Source organism: Sturnus vulgaris, chromosome 5 (genome assembly GCF_052056855.1).
Source record: "Sturnus vulgaris isolate bStuVul1 chromosome 5, bStuVul1.hap1, whole genome shotgun sequence".
NCBI classification, from domain to species: domain Eukaryota; kingdom Metazoa; phylum Chordata; class Aves; order Passeriformes; family Sturnidae; genus Sturnus; species Sturnus vulgaris.
This window is the reverse complement of record NC_142247.1, coordinates 2,597,475-2,609,544: the sequence shown is the minus strand read 5'-3', so window position 1 is coordinate 2,609,544 and position 12,070 is coordinate 2,597,475. Positions and strand designations below refer to the sequence as shown.

Genomic DNA, 12,070 nt, shown 5'->3' with positions numbered 1-12,070 from the left:
GGAAGAATGGATAAAGAAAACACCCCATAATTTGATTGGGTTATTTGAGAGGTATGTAGTCTGGGTTTTGTGTTTTTAAGAAGCACACTTGAAAAAAATGTGTTTGGGATTCAAATGGAAGGGTGTGGACAAAGTTGGGTTTTGTAGAAAGACTATATTTAAGAAAAATGCATTTTAAATAATGCTGATAGGAATAAAATACCAGCAAAGGATCACACTACACTATTTTCTTTTCTGAACAGTTTCTTACACTCCCAAAATACATTTTATCTAATAATCTTTGGGTTCAGAATTGCTCTAGACCAGCTGTTTTTGTATAAATTCCTGAGTGTTGTAGATGTTAATTTAAATTACACCAAGTGATGCAGGATTCTTTGTCTCTGGTGTGTTCAGAGGGGCAGGACCTGCTGCTGGTCCCTTCCCATCGTGGAAGTGGTGGCATCTCCACTGGGAATTGTTCTCCAGGCCCATGGAGCCCACACAGCCACGAATGTTTCTCCCAGCTGTGTATTTCCAACATTAAAAACCAGCTAAGTTAAATCACAGAACGTCACATCAGTAGTTGTTAGCTCACCTGTTGCTAGACCAAAATGAATTTGAATTAACAGTTTAATGCTTCCATCCTGCTTTTAGGTTCTACATTGGCATTTGGAGCTGAAGGGATTTTTCTGCTTTCTTTGCATTCTGAAAATGCAATTCAAATTCTTTCTTATTTCACAGCAGCCTCAGTGTAAATAAATGAGCACTGAGGAAAAAGCTGCAAACCTTTCCCAAAAGAAAAAAAAAAATTACTCTCAAGTATTAGAAGTGCTTGAAATCCTGCCAAGTTTCTCAAAATGCTTCTGATTTCTTTCTTTCAGACTTTCCTGAAATGTTTATTTGAAACACGTTTTTAATATTTTTGAAGTGTTGTAGTGCATTGAAATGTCCAGTGGCCATTTTAGTGAGATATTTCAAATGATTCCCATAGAAGCTCTCTAGGTGCAAAGATGATGCCTCAGAACAGGTTTGTCTTCAGTTGCCTGTGCTTGGGAATGGTAGAAAATTCACTTTCTGAATGTGAGCTGTTTAGATTGGAAGGGTGAGTTCCTGTTATAATGGCTGATCTTAGGAGGAAGTTTGTAAAACTGCACATGCTTTAATCTCTCCTGAACCTCTAAATCCTGCAAGGGCCTCTGCAGGAAGAGTTCCTGGAATCCTTCCCATCCCATGAGGTTTATTCATAAAATGTGACACTCTGAAGCCATATCTCAGCACAAAACATCAGCAGGGCATGGAAGTGCAACCACAGCTCCAAAACTCAGGCTGCAGCTTTTGGCAGATCTTGGAGGGGAGGTTTGCCATTTGAAAAAGAAAATGATTTTTCTTTGTAGCTAGTGGTTGATATTTCTCTGTGCAAACTGGACTGCTACTGACTCTTTTGATAACTGTTTTATTTAAATCTCCTTGAAGACAGGTCTGTCAGCTGTTTTGGGGAAGGCTACATTTTTCTGAAGCCACTTACTGTCAGTTTTTTTCCATTTTTTTTTTCAGTTTCTATGAGGAACTGAATTTAAAGGGAGGATATTGGTTAATGGCAAGTCCCAGAGAATGCAAACCCATCACAGCCAGTGAGAGCTGACAAGGATTTCTTCTGTGTTTAGTGCTGGCAGAGGGGATTTTCCTGCTCTTTGAGGACTAAAAGAACAGCTGAGATTCAGACCCTTTCTTGAAGGTTAATGCAAGTTTGGCAAAGGTCTGTTTTCATAGGCAGCTCAAATGGGAGGCCATGGGGAATTGTGCAGGGATCCTGGTGACAGTGCTCAAGCTACTTGGGTTTCAAAGATTGTGAGAAGAAAGTAATTCAGTATTTTTCAGTTTCCCTCAAACACAGGTCAACACTCACAGTTGCTTTTCCTACTATCATCTGTCACTGCAGATGGGAAGAAATCAATTTATTGAGAGTTGGCTCAGTCCTGATGGTGTAAGGGATGGCCAGAGAGCCATTTCCCAGGAGAAGCTAGGAAGTAGATATGGAGAACTTAAAATAATTGTTCACGGGGTGTTTTTATACATTACAACAGGTTCCTGGTACTTCAGTGCAGAAATAAGTATTAGCACTTGGGTTTGCAGAGGAATAACAGAGAAAAAAAAATAGAGTTGGGTCTTATTACACTGGAGTAATTTAAGCCCTCACATCATTGTGCCCTTGATGCAAATGCTGGGATGCAATTATGAACATTTATCACGGAATCAATGAATTTGGAAAAGTCTTCTGAGATTGAGCCCAACCTATGACCACACACCACAGTGAACTAGACCATGGCACTCAGTGCCACATCCAGTTCTTTCCTTACACACCTCCAGGGATGGTGACTCCAGCAGTTCCCTGCCAGCCCATTCCAATGTCTAAACACCTTTCTGGGAAGAAATTACTCCCAATGTCCTACCCAGAGCTCCCCTGGTGCAGCTTGAGACTGTGTCCTGTGCTATGGTGATTTAATTTTAATTTCTTGATGCCCTTTTATGTCTATTACCATGCAATAAATCACTTTTCCCTTCTTTTGAAAGCCTGTACGTGGCAGAGCCCCAGCTGCCTGCCTGCAAGGGACAGGGAGGAATTCTGCTCTGCAGGGAGAACTTTGCTCCACGGGCCAGGTGCAGTGGGGTTTGCAGTTTTTTTTTTTCTTTTCCCACTGCTTTCCTCTAAAATGTTAGGTGTGAGACATGGCTGGAGGCAAGAATCCAGCCCTGGTGGAGAGCTGTCCTGATGTGATATGACAGGTCTTGTGGAAGTGTTCAGCCTCTACCCTTTGCTGCTTTCAAGAGGGAGATCCCACTAGATTGTGCAGGTGAGACTGGGAGACTTTGTGTTTAGATTTCCCTAAGACAAGGAGAAAGTCAAGAAACCTTTTTTTATGTGTGGTTTTATTTTGGTCTTCTTCAAGAAAGGAGAAGTGTTGGGAAAATAGATGTTAGATGTATCCTGTTTCTTCTTACACTTCTAACACAGTTTGGTTCCCTTTGGTTCCTCTGTGGAAGAATTGGCAAGGCTTGCTGCACAGGGAGAACAAGTTTCATGTGCTGCTAGCTCATCTTGGAAACTGAAAATGGCTTGAGTTAGGAGAACTAAAGAGATTGATCAGGCAGCAGGAGCTGAGAGTCTCCAAGTTAGTGCAGAGATTAACATGCCAAAGAAACCTCTGCTGTGAACCATGGAAGTGAAGGGGTAACAGAGACAGCTCACATCCACTCTCTGCCAGTTTGCTGAAGTGGATTTGAATGAAACTGAATGTATAACTAGCCCCTAATTTCCAAAGCATTTCTGTGTGGATTTAGCAATCTGATTCCTGTCAAACCCAATGACTGTCACACTGACGCAAATACCAGGCAATATTTAGAAAATTTGGGAAAGGTATTTTGCCAAGCAAGAGAAAAAACCAACCCCTCTCTTTTAACATGCATTCCTATAGGAATCAGAAATACAGAAGAAAGGGGAAAAGCATACTGAAGTGTTGACCATTCTAACAAAAATCATACTGCACTGGTCTTTTTTTGGAAATTTTTTTTAAAGTTTTCCACTGGCTGGAGGCTTTTGAAGGAAAGAAAAGACTCATCTTCTGTCTTGAATTAACTTTGTTAATGATTAACAGAGCAGTGCAGTATGTGTGGTGCCTTTTAATTAAATCAGAAGAGACATGATTTGGACAAGATTTTAGTTTCACTTTGAAAGTTATTAAATAAACTGACACTGTTTGCTCTCCAAAAGTTCCTGGGAGCATCCGGTGAGCTGGTAATCCTTGTGCAGCTAGTGAAATAAAGCTGCTCCTAAAACACCCAAGGGAATTTGATACACCAGATATTAAAAATGACTGGTCCAGTCAGACAGGGGCAGAACTGAACATGAACCTGCACCAAGCAGGTCTGAGGATCCAGTTTCAGTTCAGGGATTAATAAAGGTTCAGACTGAGTGTTTCTGGTCAAGTTTGCATTTTGAATGCCTCTGAGCTGTTCAAGTGGCATTAAGCTGTGGAACAGTTGCTGCCTTTGGTGGAATTCTGATGGCTTTTGCTAGCTGAATTTATGGGGTTGTTTGTGGATTGAGATCCTGGCTGGGGCTTGGATGCTGCTGACCAGTAAAATTCAGAGTATCATAAGATGGGAGCTTTTGGTGCAGGAAGGTCTCCATCCATTGGCCCAGCAGGAAATGCTCTCCTCCTCCCAGAGCTGTGTGCACGTGTGCCTGTGCACACATTTATGTAAAACTCTCCCAGCACTGAAGGATCAAGCCCAAAGCCTGGAATCACACCCTGGCTTCAGACTGGAGAAAGGCACTGGATGCTCTTGCTGGCATGTGGTGGCACACAGGGGTGAACAGACCCAACATTTCACACTCTGAGTTTGTTGTTGTTTACTGATCTGTGTGTTAAGGAGCTGTGGTCTCCACCCATGCCCTCTCAGCAGTAAAACCAAGGCAGAGCCTGTTTTGCCTGGAGATGCATCTATCATCTGTGTTTGTGTCACACCTGCCACATTCTGCCTTCTGTGGTCAGGCTTGGAGTGAATAGTTATCTTTGCAGCATGCCTCCAATATTTTAAAAATAACATTAATAATCTCATATAAAACCTGTTGTTGAAATTACCTATTGCCAGAAACAATTGGGGCAAAGAGAACTTACATCTACATTATTGGCAGCTTGGTGTTTTGTGGGCTCTGCAAGTATTGTCCCACATGGCTGTGAACAGAAGTCCTACAAGTCTGGGCTTTGAGTGTTATTCTTCACACTGATAAAGCTGAAATGTATTAATAGCCATAATAATTCAGGTATAAATGAGAGACAGCAAATTTTAAAGTTTGTAAGCCAAAAGAATAGGCGGCTTTTTATTCCTGTGAGAATTGGCATGTGTTCCTGAAATGCATAAAGCACAAAATTGAGTGGAATTGAGTGGGGAAATAGTGGCCCTTCCATCTGCTGCTGCTGGTGACTGAGAGAAATAGGCTCCAGATTCTGTCCCTCACCTGTGGCAGTGCCAGGGCACAGGGAGAAGTGATAAAACCTTTGTGATTGCTTCCCTCTTGCACTTTCCTCCATTCCAGTTGTCCAGTGACCAGAAAATATCTGTATCCTGGTGGTTATATGCAGACTATCATTTAGATCTCCATGTTTATTTGAAAGCAGTGAAAACATGACATAAAACAAAAGCTGTGCTTTGATGGAAATGGTCTCTCACACATATCAGGAAATATTATGCTGCTTTATTTCTGGATTGTGCATTTCCCCATAAGTGACTGATACAGAATGCAAACATCAGCAAATACGTTTTTCTAATCAAGTTTCAATTTACAGTGATAGTTCTCCTTGGAATATGATCTTAACACTTGTTTTGGAGTTTGTTTTGTTTACTGTCACAGCCATACATGCAGTCAGTAGCTTTTCCATGTGAAAAGCAGAATAATATGATCTCACAAAATGAGGACAAATCAGAGAAAATTAAATTCTCTTCCCTGTTGAGGACCAGACTCCTTCCTGCACTATCCAAGTGCATCCTGTTGCAGCAAAGCAGGCATCAGATAGGACTGGATGCTGCATGGACTCTATATGGGTCTTATCTGGAGCTACATATTCTGGAATTGTTTATAATTTCGGGCTGCAGGCTCTGGTACATTCTCATGTACAATTCTTGTGTTCCCAATCCTGCAGAACTTGTCTATGCAAATAGTTCTATCTTCTGATAAAGCATTTGCTACCTGAAAATGTGTCAGTGTGAACATGCAAATTCTGCTTGTGTGTGGCTCTGTGATTTGCACATGCAGATGCCCAAGCCTACATGTTTCAATTTGAGTGTATATTTTAATACACAAATCCACATGCAGTACATAGCTGGGTACTCAGAGGTTTCATTGAGCACATGGAAATTTTTGACACTGCTGCTCTTTATGGGCACCCAGGTAGTTATAACTATGGGATAGATTTAAAAAATGAAGGGAAGAACAGATATCAGAGCTGTGGGATGGATTCTTAGTGTTGAACTCTGAAAGAGCTTGGAAAACTTATGACTGGGAAATGGCAGAATCTCTCTTACTTGAGATATTTACAGCTTGACTTGGAAAAAAATACAAAGTAAGAGACAGCTCAGCATTATTTGATGACAAAGTACATAGTCTTGTTTTTATAAGTGCTCAAGAGATATTCACCAAGAGCTGCCAGACTTTACCTTCAGCATGTGATTTAATACACAAAGTGTTGTTCATCTGTGAAATAAATTCCCCACTCACATGCCAGTGTCCTAGAATGAAATCTCCTAGGATGGTGAATGCAGATGCGTTTTGCCCTGTGAGATGCATCCACTGAGTTCCCTGCAGTGAACTGTATTGGGGCATTTCAGAACAGACCTTAAAAAAAACCAACAGGGTTTGTCTACTCCGTGAGAACATGAAAGAGACTGTGGCATCTTTCATTTTCCCAGGGTGGGAACAGTTAAAAATATTCTTCAAATAAGGAGCAGATGTTAATGTCGTTAGAATGGATTTTCATAAAAACCAGAGTTCTCTTGCAAAATGCCAGTAGCTCTGCAAACTCCTCTGCAAGTCTGCCTGCTTATTTCAGACTTGTGGCACTTGTGGAAAAGGCAGTGCAGGGAGAGCTTTTTACTGTCTGTGAAACCAACCAGGTACATTTCTGTAAGTTGCCTGTTTTAAAATTGCCTCAACATGGACTAAACAGCTAAAGAAAAATGAAGGTATTTGAATTACAGGACAAGAACAGTGAGCATCACAGCAAATTCTCTGCTGACAAATACAAAAATGAAAAAGTCATGGTCTGGACAGTGCATATGCCTCTGTCAGGTTTTAATTTCACTATAATTTCAAAAGAAAAAAGCATGTACAGGCTTTTTTGATCATCTCACTGAAAATTCTGCCTTGCCTGCAAGAATGGTTAAAGTAAAAATAACAAACAAAATATTAAATGCCTCTCTGGATGACCTCTGGACATTCCTATTGTTAGTATGAGTAGACATTGGAACCTCCCAGTAATAATTTCCTTTTGGAAAGCTCTTATGTCTCCTTCTCCTCCTCATTTTACTGCTTTTAATGTTCAGAAAATAGGAAAGGCCCTGTAGGTCCTTTTGTTGCTGCAGTAGATAACCTTATACTCTCCTAGAGCCATTTGCCTTGAGTTCATTGGCATGAAGGACACTCACAAGTGCTCGGGTGTAGTTAGCATTTGTTTGCTCTAGTTTTTTTTCTTTTTCTGGTGTCTTCCTTCGGGGTTTTGGTGTCCTCTGAAGCATCAGGATGCAGGCTGAGACATGTCTGCTGCCCCCATCATTTTAATTTTTGTGCTTCGGATGCCCATGTGAATTTTTGAGATTATCTGGGAGGTGATTTGCCTCTTCCTGCTCCATATACAAGATCTTCACCTCAGGGCCACAGTGCACTGTAACTCTTGGTTAAGTGGCTGAAGTAAACAACAAACATTTGACTTCCAAATATTAAAGGGATTCTGAAGTGCAAGGATCTGTAACTGCCTCAGATGCTGCTCCCACTGCTTTTCCCAGGGGTTGCAAGCATGGCACAGTGTGTTTGATTCAGCTTCTTCCAGGGCAGCTCGTTCTGCTCTGCTGTAAGCTCAGGGAGCTGCTGGACCCACACCCAGCTGCTTGGGGATGCTTGGAACTGCAGGGACTGGCCCTGGCTGAGCAAACAGCATGAGCCAATGGCCCTGTAGCTCTTGTTAAAACTGATATTCCTGGGCTGGATGGACCTTTATGGCTTCAGTGATGGACACAGCTCTGGGGTGAGGTCCCCAGGGCACTCCCCAAGCTGCTCCTGGGGGTTACCCAGCTCCTCATGGCAGTGTGCTCCTTGCCTGGTGCAGGGAATTGACATCTGCATGCCCAGAGCTGCCTGCTGGGCCTTTGCAAGTGTGACAAATCACAATTTCTGGATGGATGAAAGAACAACAACACTGGTGCTGTCAAATTAAAATTTAATTTGTGGGATGCCAGCATGCAGGGCATGTTGAGCAGTTGTTGACAAGGATGTCTGTCCCAGATAACACTACAGACACATGCTGATACTGTCTGCAAGGGGGGTTTGCCCACCTTATTTATCTTCATTTGCAGGCAAAGATGGCACATGCCTTGAGGATAGGCTTGCATGACCAGCACTGTTCACTGCTGAACCTCTAGGCAGATGAAATCTATTCTCAGTAGTGCTGTAGATGCAAATTGTTGCTAAAGTCTTGAAATTAAAAATGGGCTGACCATGTGAAGAATTGTGTTTCATCTGGACTGAAGTTCTCTTCCAGAATTTTGTAATTCCACGCAATATTTGGAAAAGTGAAGAAAGGAAAACTGTGATTCTTGTGACTATCCAAAGGGGACTATTTAAAAATGGTTCTGGAGTCTACTATAAGTGGAAGAGGCTTCCCCTGTTTCTAATGGCCAACAAATAGAGCCATGCATGACAGTACAGGCAGATTTTCTAAAATTCTGAAACTATTCTTTGAAAATGTAGAGTGGAGTGTTTTAGAATCTAGTCGATTTTATTTTTATCCTGAATGGAAACAGTTTTGTTGGTGAGCACTGCACTTACCTGATTTATTCCAGGATAGATTGAAAGGAGTGTAGAATAATCAACTGGAATAAAAAGTTTCTGTAACACAGTAGTAAATAGAGACCTGTATTAGAAATCTGTATGGCTGCTTTGGAACCCAATTTAGAATTTCATAAACATCAGCCCTTACATCTGGCATCTGATTAAAATGTGTATTTTGGAAGAACAGTGATACAATCTCTGTTTAACTAATGCTCTTCCAGAGGGAAGAATTCTGCTTCAGTAATTCCTCAGCAGTAGAAATTCTTTTTCCAGGAAGAGAAAATATGCCTTCCTTCTCACCAGCATTTTTAAGGACCCTATGTAAAAAAAACCCAAAACAATACAGCAATGGCCTGTGTGCTGCACTGTCATCTCATTTGCAGATCTCTCTGCAATCACAGCAGTGCAATTCATATTTTCCTCCCTTGGCAATCAACACTATTGGCCTTTCCTTGCTCCAGACCAGAATTCCAGTATATTTTATACACTAAAAATATGGGGAGGTTTAGTACTTTAGAGCAAAGGGCTGGGTCTACAGAAGGTGTGCATGAAGAAATAGCAACTTTTAGCAGACTTGTTTCTGTGTGTGTGTGTAAAAAAGCCCTTGTATGTGCTTGCAAGGGAATCCTTCAACCATCTATAAAGCACAGAATTGTTACCTTTTCACAAAAAAATCTATCTCATCAAAAGCATAGAGAGAGTTTTTGTGAGGAAAAAAAAAATCCAGTTATTGCCTATGGGATTTAAGTAGAGCATAAATTAATATCAGTGTCCTGAGCAAAGTGCAGCTCTGATTCTTGAAAGCTCTGAGGAAAAAAAGAGTGAGGATTGATGCTCCCCATGCCATGCAGCATTGTCCGTGGCTTTTGTGCTCACTCCGAGGTAAGAGTGCCACCTGCTGAAGCCACACACACAGGAGAGCTCCAGGGTCAGGGATTTCCCTTTGGGGTACCAATCCATCCACACCCACTCTTGTAATTTATGAGGGTTAACAAGATCACAGCCTGGGGTGGAATAGCTGCAGGAGTGCACAGTAAGTGATTTCAGTTTGCTCACGTTTTTGGGATTTAAGGGGAAGGGGTGTGAGAGCCAAGCATATGAAGCTGGTAACTGATGGTGCCTCCATTTAAATCACTGTTTGCATTTCTATTTCCTTCACTGGATTACATGGAAGAACACTGAGAGCAGCCTGTTAGGCTGGGTTCAGTTCCAGCTTTGGTTTTAATCCTGTTTTTAAATCAAAGATGGTTTTACCTGGACTGCAGTTGAGCTTGCAGCAGGATTTGTTTGTGTTTGGCAATCACCCTCAGTCTGGAGCTGTCTGATCCAGCTTGACCTTTCACAAGTGAGACTGGATGCAAGTGCCTGCAAAATGCTCAGGCAGTGATTTACTATCAGAAGGGAGGACTGTTCCCTGGACCATTATTTCATATCTGTGTCCTCTCATCTCTCAGCAGGCTGGAATGTGAGTTTCCTGTGAGCAAGTACGTGCAAAGGCACCTCTGTGCAGGGCTGAGGCTGCTCAGTGCTCAGACAAGCTGCCTGAACACACTCCCTTCTTGTGAAAGCTGAATGGGAAGCAAGAGTTTGTCAGGCAGCTGGAGCAGCTGAGAAATCTGCAGGAATTTCTGTGGCTGGGGACCCAGCAATGATGAGGAGGATCTATTAGAGAGAATACAGTAAAAAAAAAAAATTAAAAAAAAAAAAATCATGGGATAGCAGAGGGGAGCGGGGATAGAAGATAGATAATGAGCTTGACAACAGGCAGTGTGTCATTCCAGGAGCTACAGGACCAACCAAATGGTTAACCTGTGGGGTGGAAAGAGCATCCAATGAGCCTGAAAGGATAATGGCATTTTTATTATCTCATTCCACGCCCTGATCATCCGTCCATTTGCTCCCTGGAGCTGCCAGCAGTTTGCACTGCTTCACCCGCTGCAGACATGATCAGATCATACTGCAGGCAGAACTTGTCAAACCTCTCCAAGTGAGTTGCCAGTTTATTGTGTCTGTATGGATTTAGCCTTTGGGTGCTGTGAGGGAGGTGCTGGGGTGCTGGAAATGGCAATGGGGACAGAATGGTGTGACAAGCTGGGAAATGAGCAATGAATATAGATTGATATTTTGCTTCTTTTTTCTTGCTGCATTGTGCTCTATTGTCTAAATTCTTTGTGTTCATGCATTTCTATTACCTGAATTGCAGAATTCAAATTTTTTGGTGGCAGAGGGATTTGTTGGGAGAGCTGACTTCTAATAAGAATTCTTTTGGTGGGGAGTTTGCAGAAGTTTCATAGTTTGTGTGAAAGCATTCACATAACTCAGATTGCTTAATTCACCGAGTAAATAAAGTCCTTATGACACATTTATCCCTGAATGTGGAAGGGAAAGCAAGAGAAGAAAATCAATTAGCCTGTGTCATATTGCCAGTAACATAATCTGCTTTATTCCTGTCCTGTATTGTTTGGTTGGTCTGCTTTATGAGTTGGTGGGTAGGAAACAGGACAGTGCTATGTTTCTAAATTGCTGTGATTTATATAAGGCTTTGCTTTAAAGCTTGGGAGAGGTTTTGAAGAGCAACTGGGATTTCTATGCGTGTTTTTTAGAGTTTCCAGCATGAAATCCTGTGCTCTTGGAGGGAGAGGGAGCTCAGGGATTTCCGAAACTCAGCCCCTCCAAGAAGTCCCTTCCAGGAATCTGAAATCCTTCGTTGTGATTTCAGAAATTGGGCAATAAATAATAATTTAACCAAGAACATGTCAGATGACATTTTTTTGGTGTGTTGTTCTGTGGTAAAATAGCAGCCACAAGCCCCAGTAGCCAGCCCTCCCATACCTCTGCATGGGAACAGGGAGCAGCAATTTCTCTGCACTCAGTGCAGGGGAGAAGCAAGGGAGGGGAAGGGGCAGAGCAGGTGAGATTTGGACACTTTAATGATTATCTAAGTGATGAAAACATTGACTTGTGATACCTAATGTGGGGAGCTGGCCCTGAGTGCAGGCTGGACCTCTCAGGTGACTTTGAGATCCTTTCTGGACTGTGCTGGACCTGGTTTAGTGAGGTGTCAGTGTCTGATTGTTTTGTTTAAAATACTGTTTAAAATGAGATATCCTTGCTGTGGATATTCTCTACCACTCCCTTTTGGGCAGGAGAGGGAACCAGCAGTGTGCTGCCTTTATCCTTGACATGTCTGATGTGCTGGGGGCAAAGCCTTGGCTTGAGTGTGAAGTGAGTTCGGTGAAATCAGTGCAATTGTGTCGTAGTGAAAGCAATCGTTTTCTCCTGAAGTGGGATTACTGTAGTAACAATACTGTGGTGTTGTTTTCCTGTATCTTGAGAGTCTTGGGTCCTGTAACAGCTTCTGACAAAGCAGACACACCTTGAAAACCAGACCCGGGTTTCTTTTGTCAAGACTCACAGCAGCACGCTTGGGGAAGAAAAGCAAAGTTCTCTTTTGGCAAGGACTCTGAAGAGAAATCAAAACGTGTGGCC

At 42.2% G+C, this 12,070-nt stretch overlaps 1 protein-coding gene across 11 annotated transcripts in view; it reads left to right on the top strand.

Moving 5' to 3' along the window:
* The window catches only part of CALD1 (caldesmon 1), a 172,848-nt gene that overhangs the window by 114,496 nt on the left and 46,282 nt on the right, over positions 1 to 12,070 (top strand). Inside the window, exon 1 of one of the 11 annotated variants that reach the window (XM_088164543.1) lies at positions 10,365 to 10,568. The exons of the other annotated variants lie outside the window; for them this stretch is intronic. Coding sequence (XP_088020669.1) covers positions 10,525 to 10,568 — 44 coding nt within the window. The 5' untranslated portion in view covers positions 10,365 to 10,524. Of the gene's footprint in view, positions 1 to 10,364; positions 10,569 to 12,070 lie in introns of those variants that run through there. 11 annotated transcript variants of the gene reach the window in all.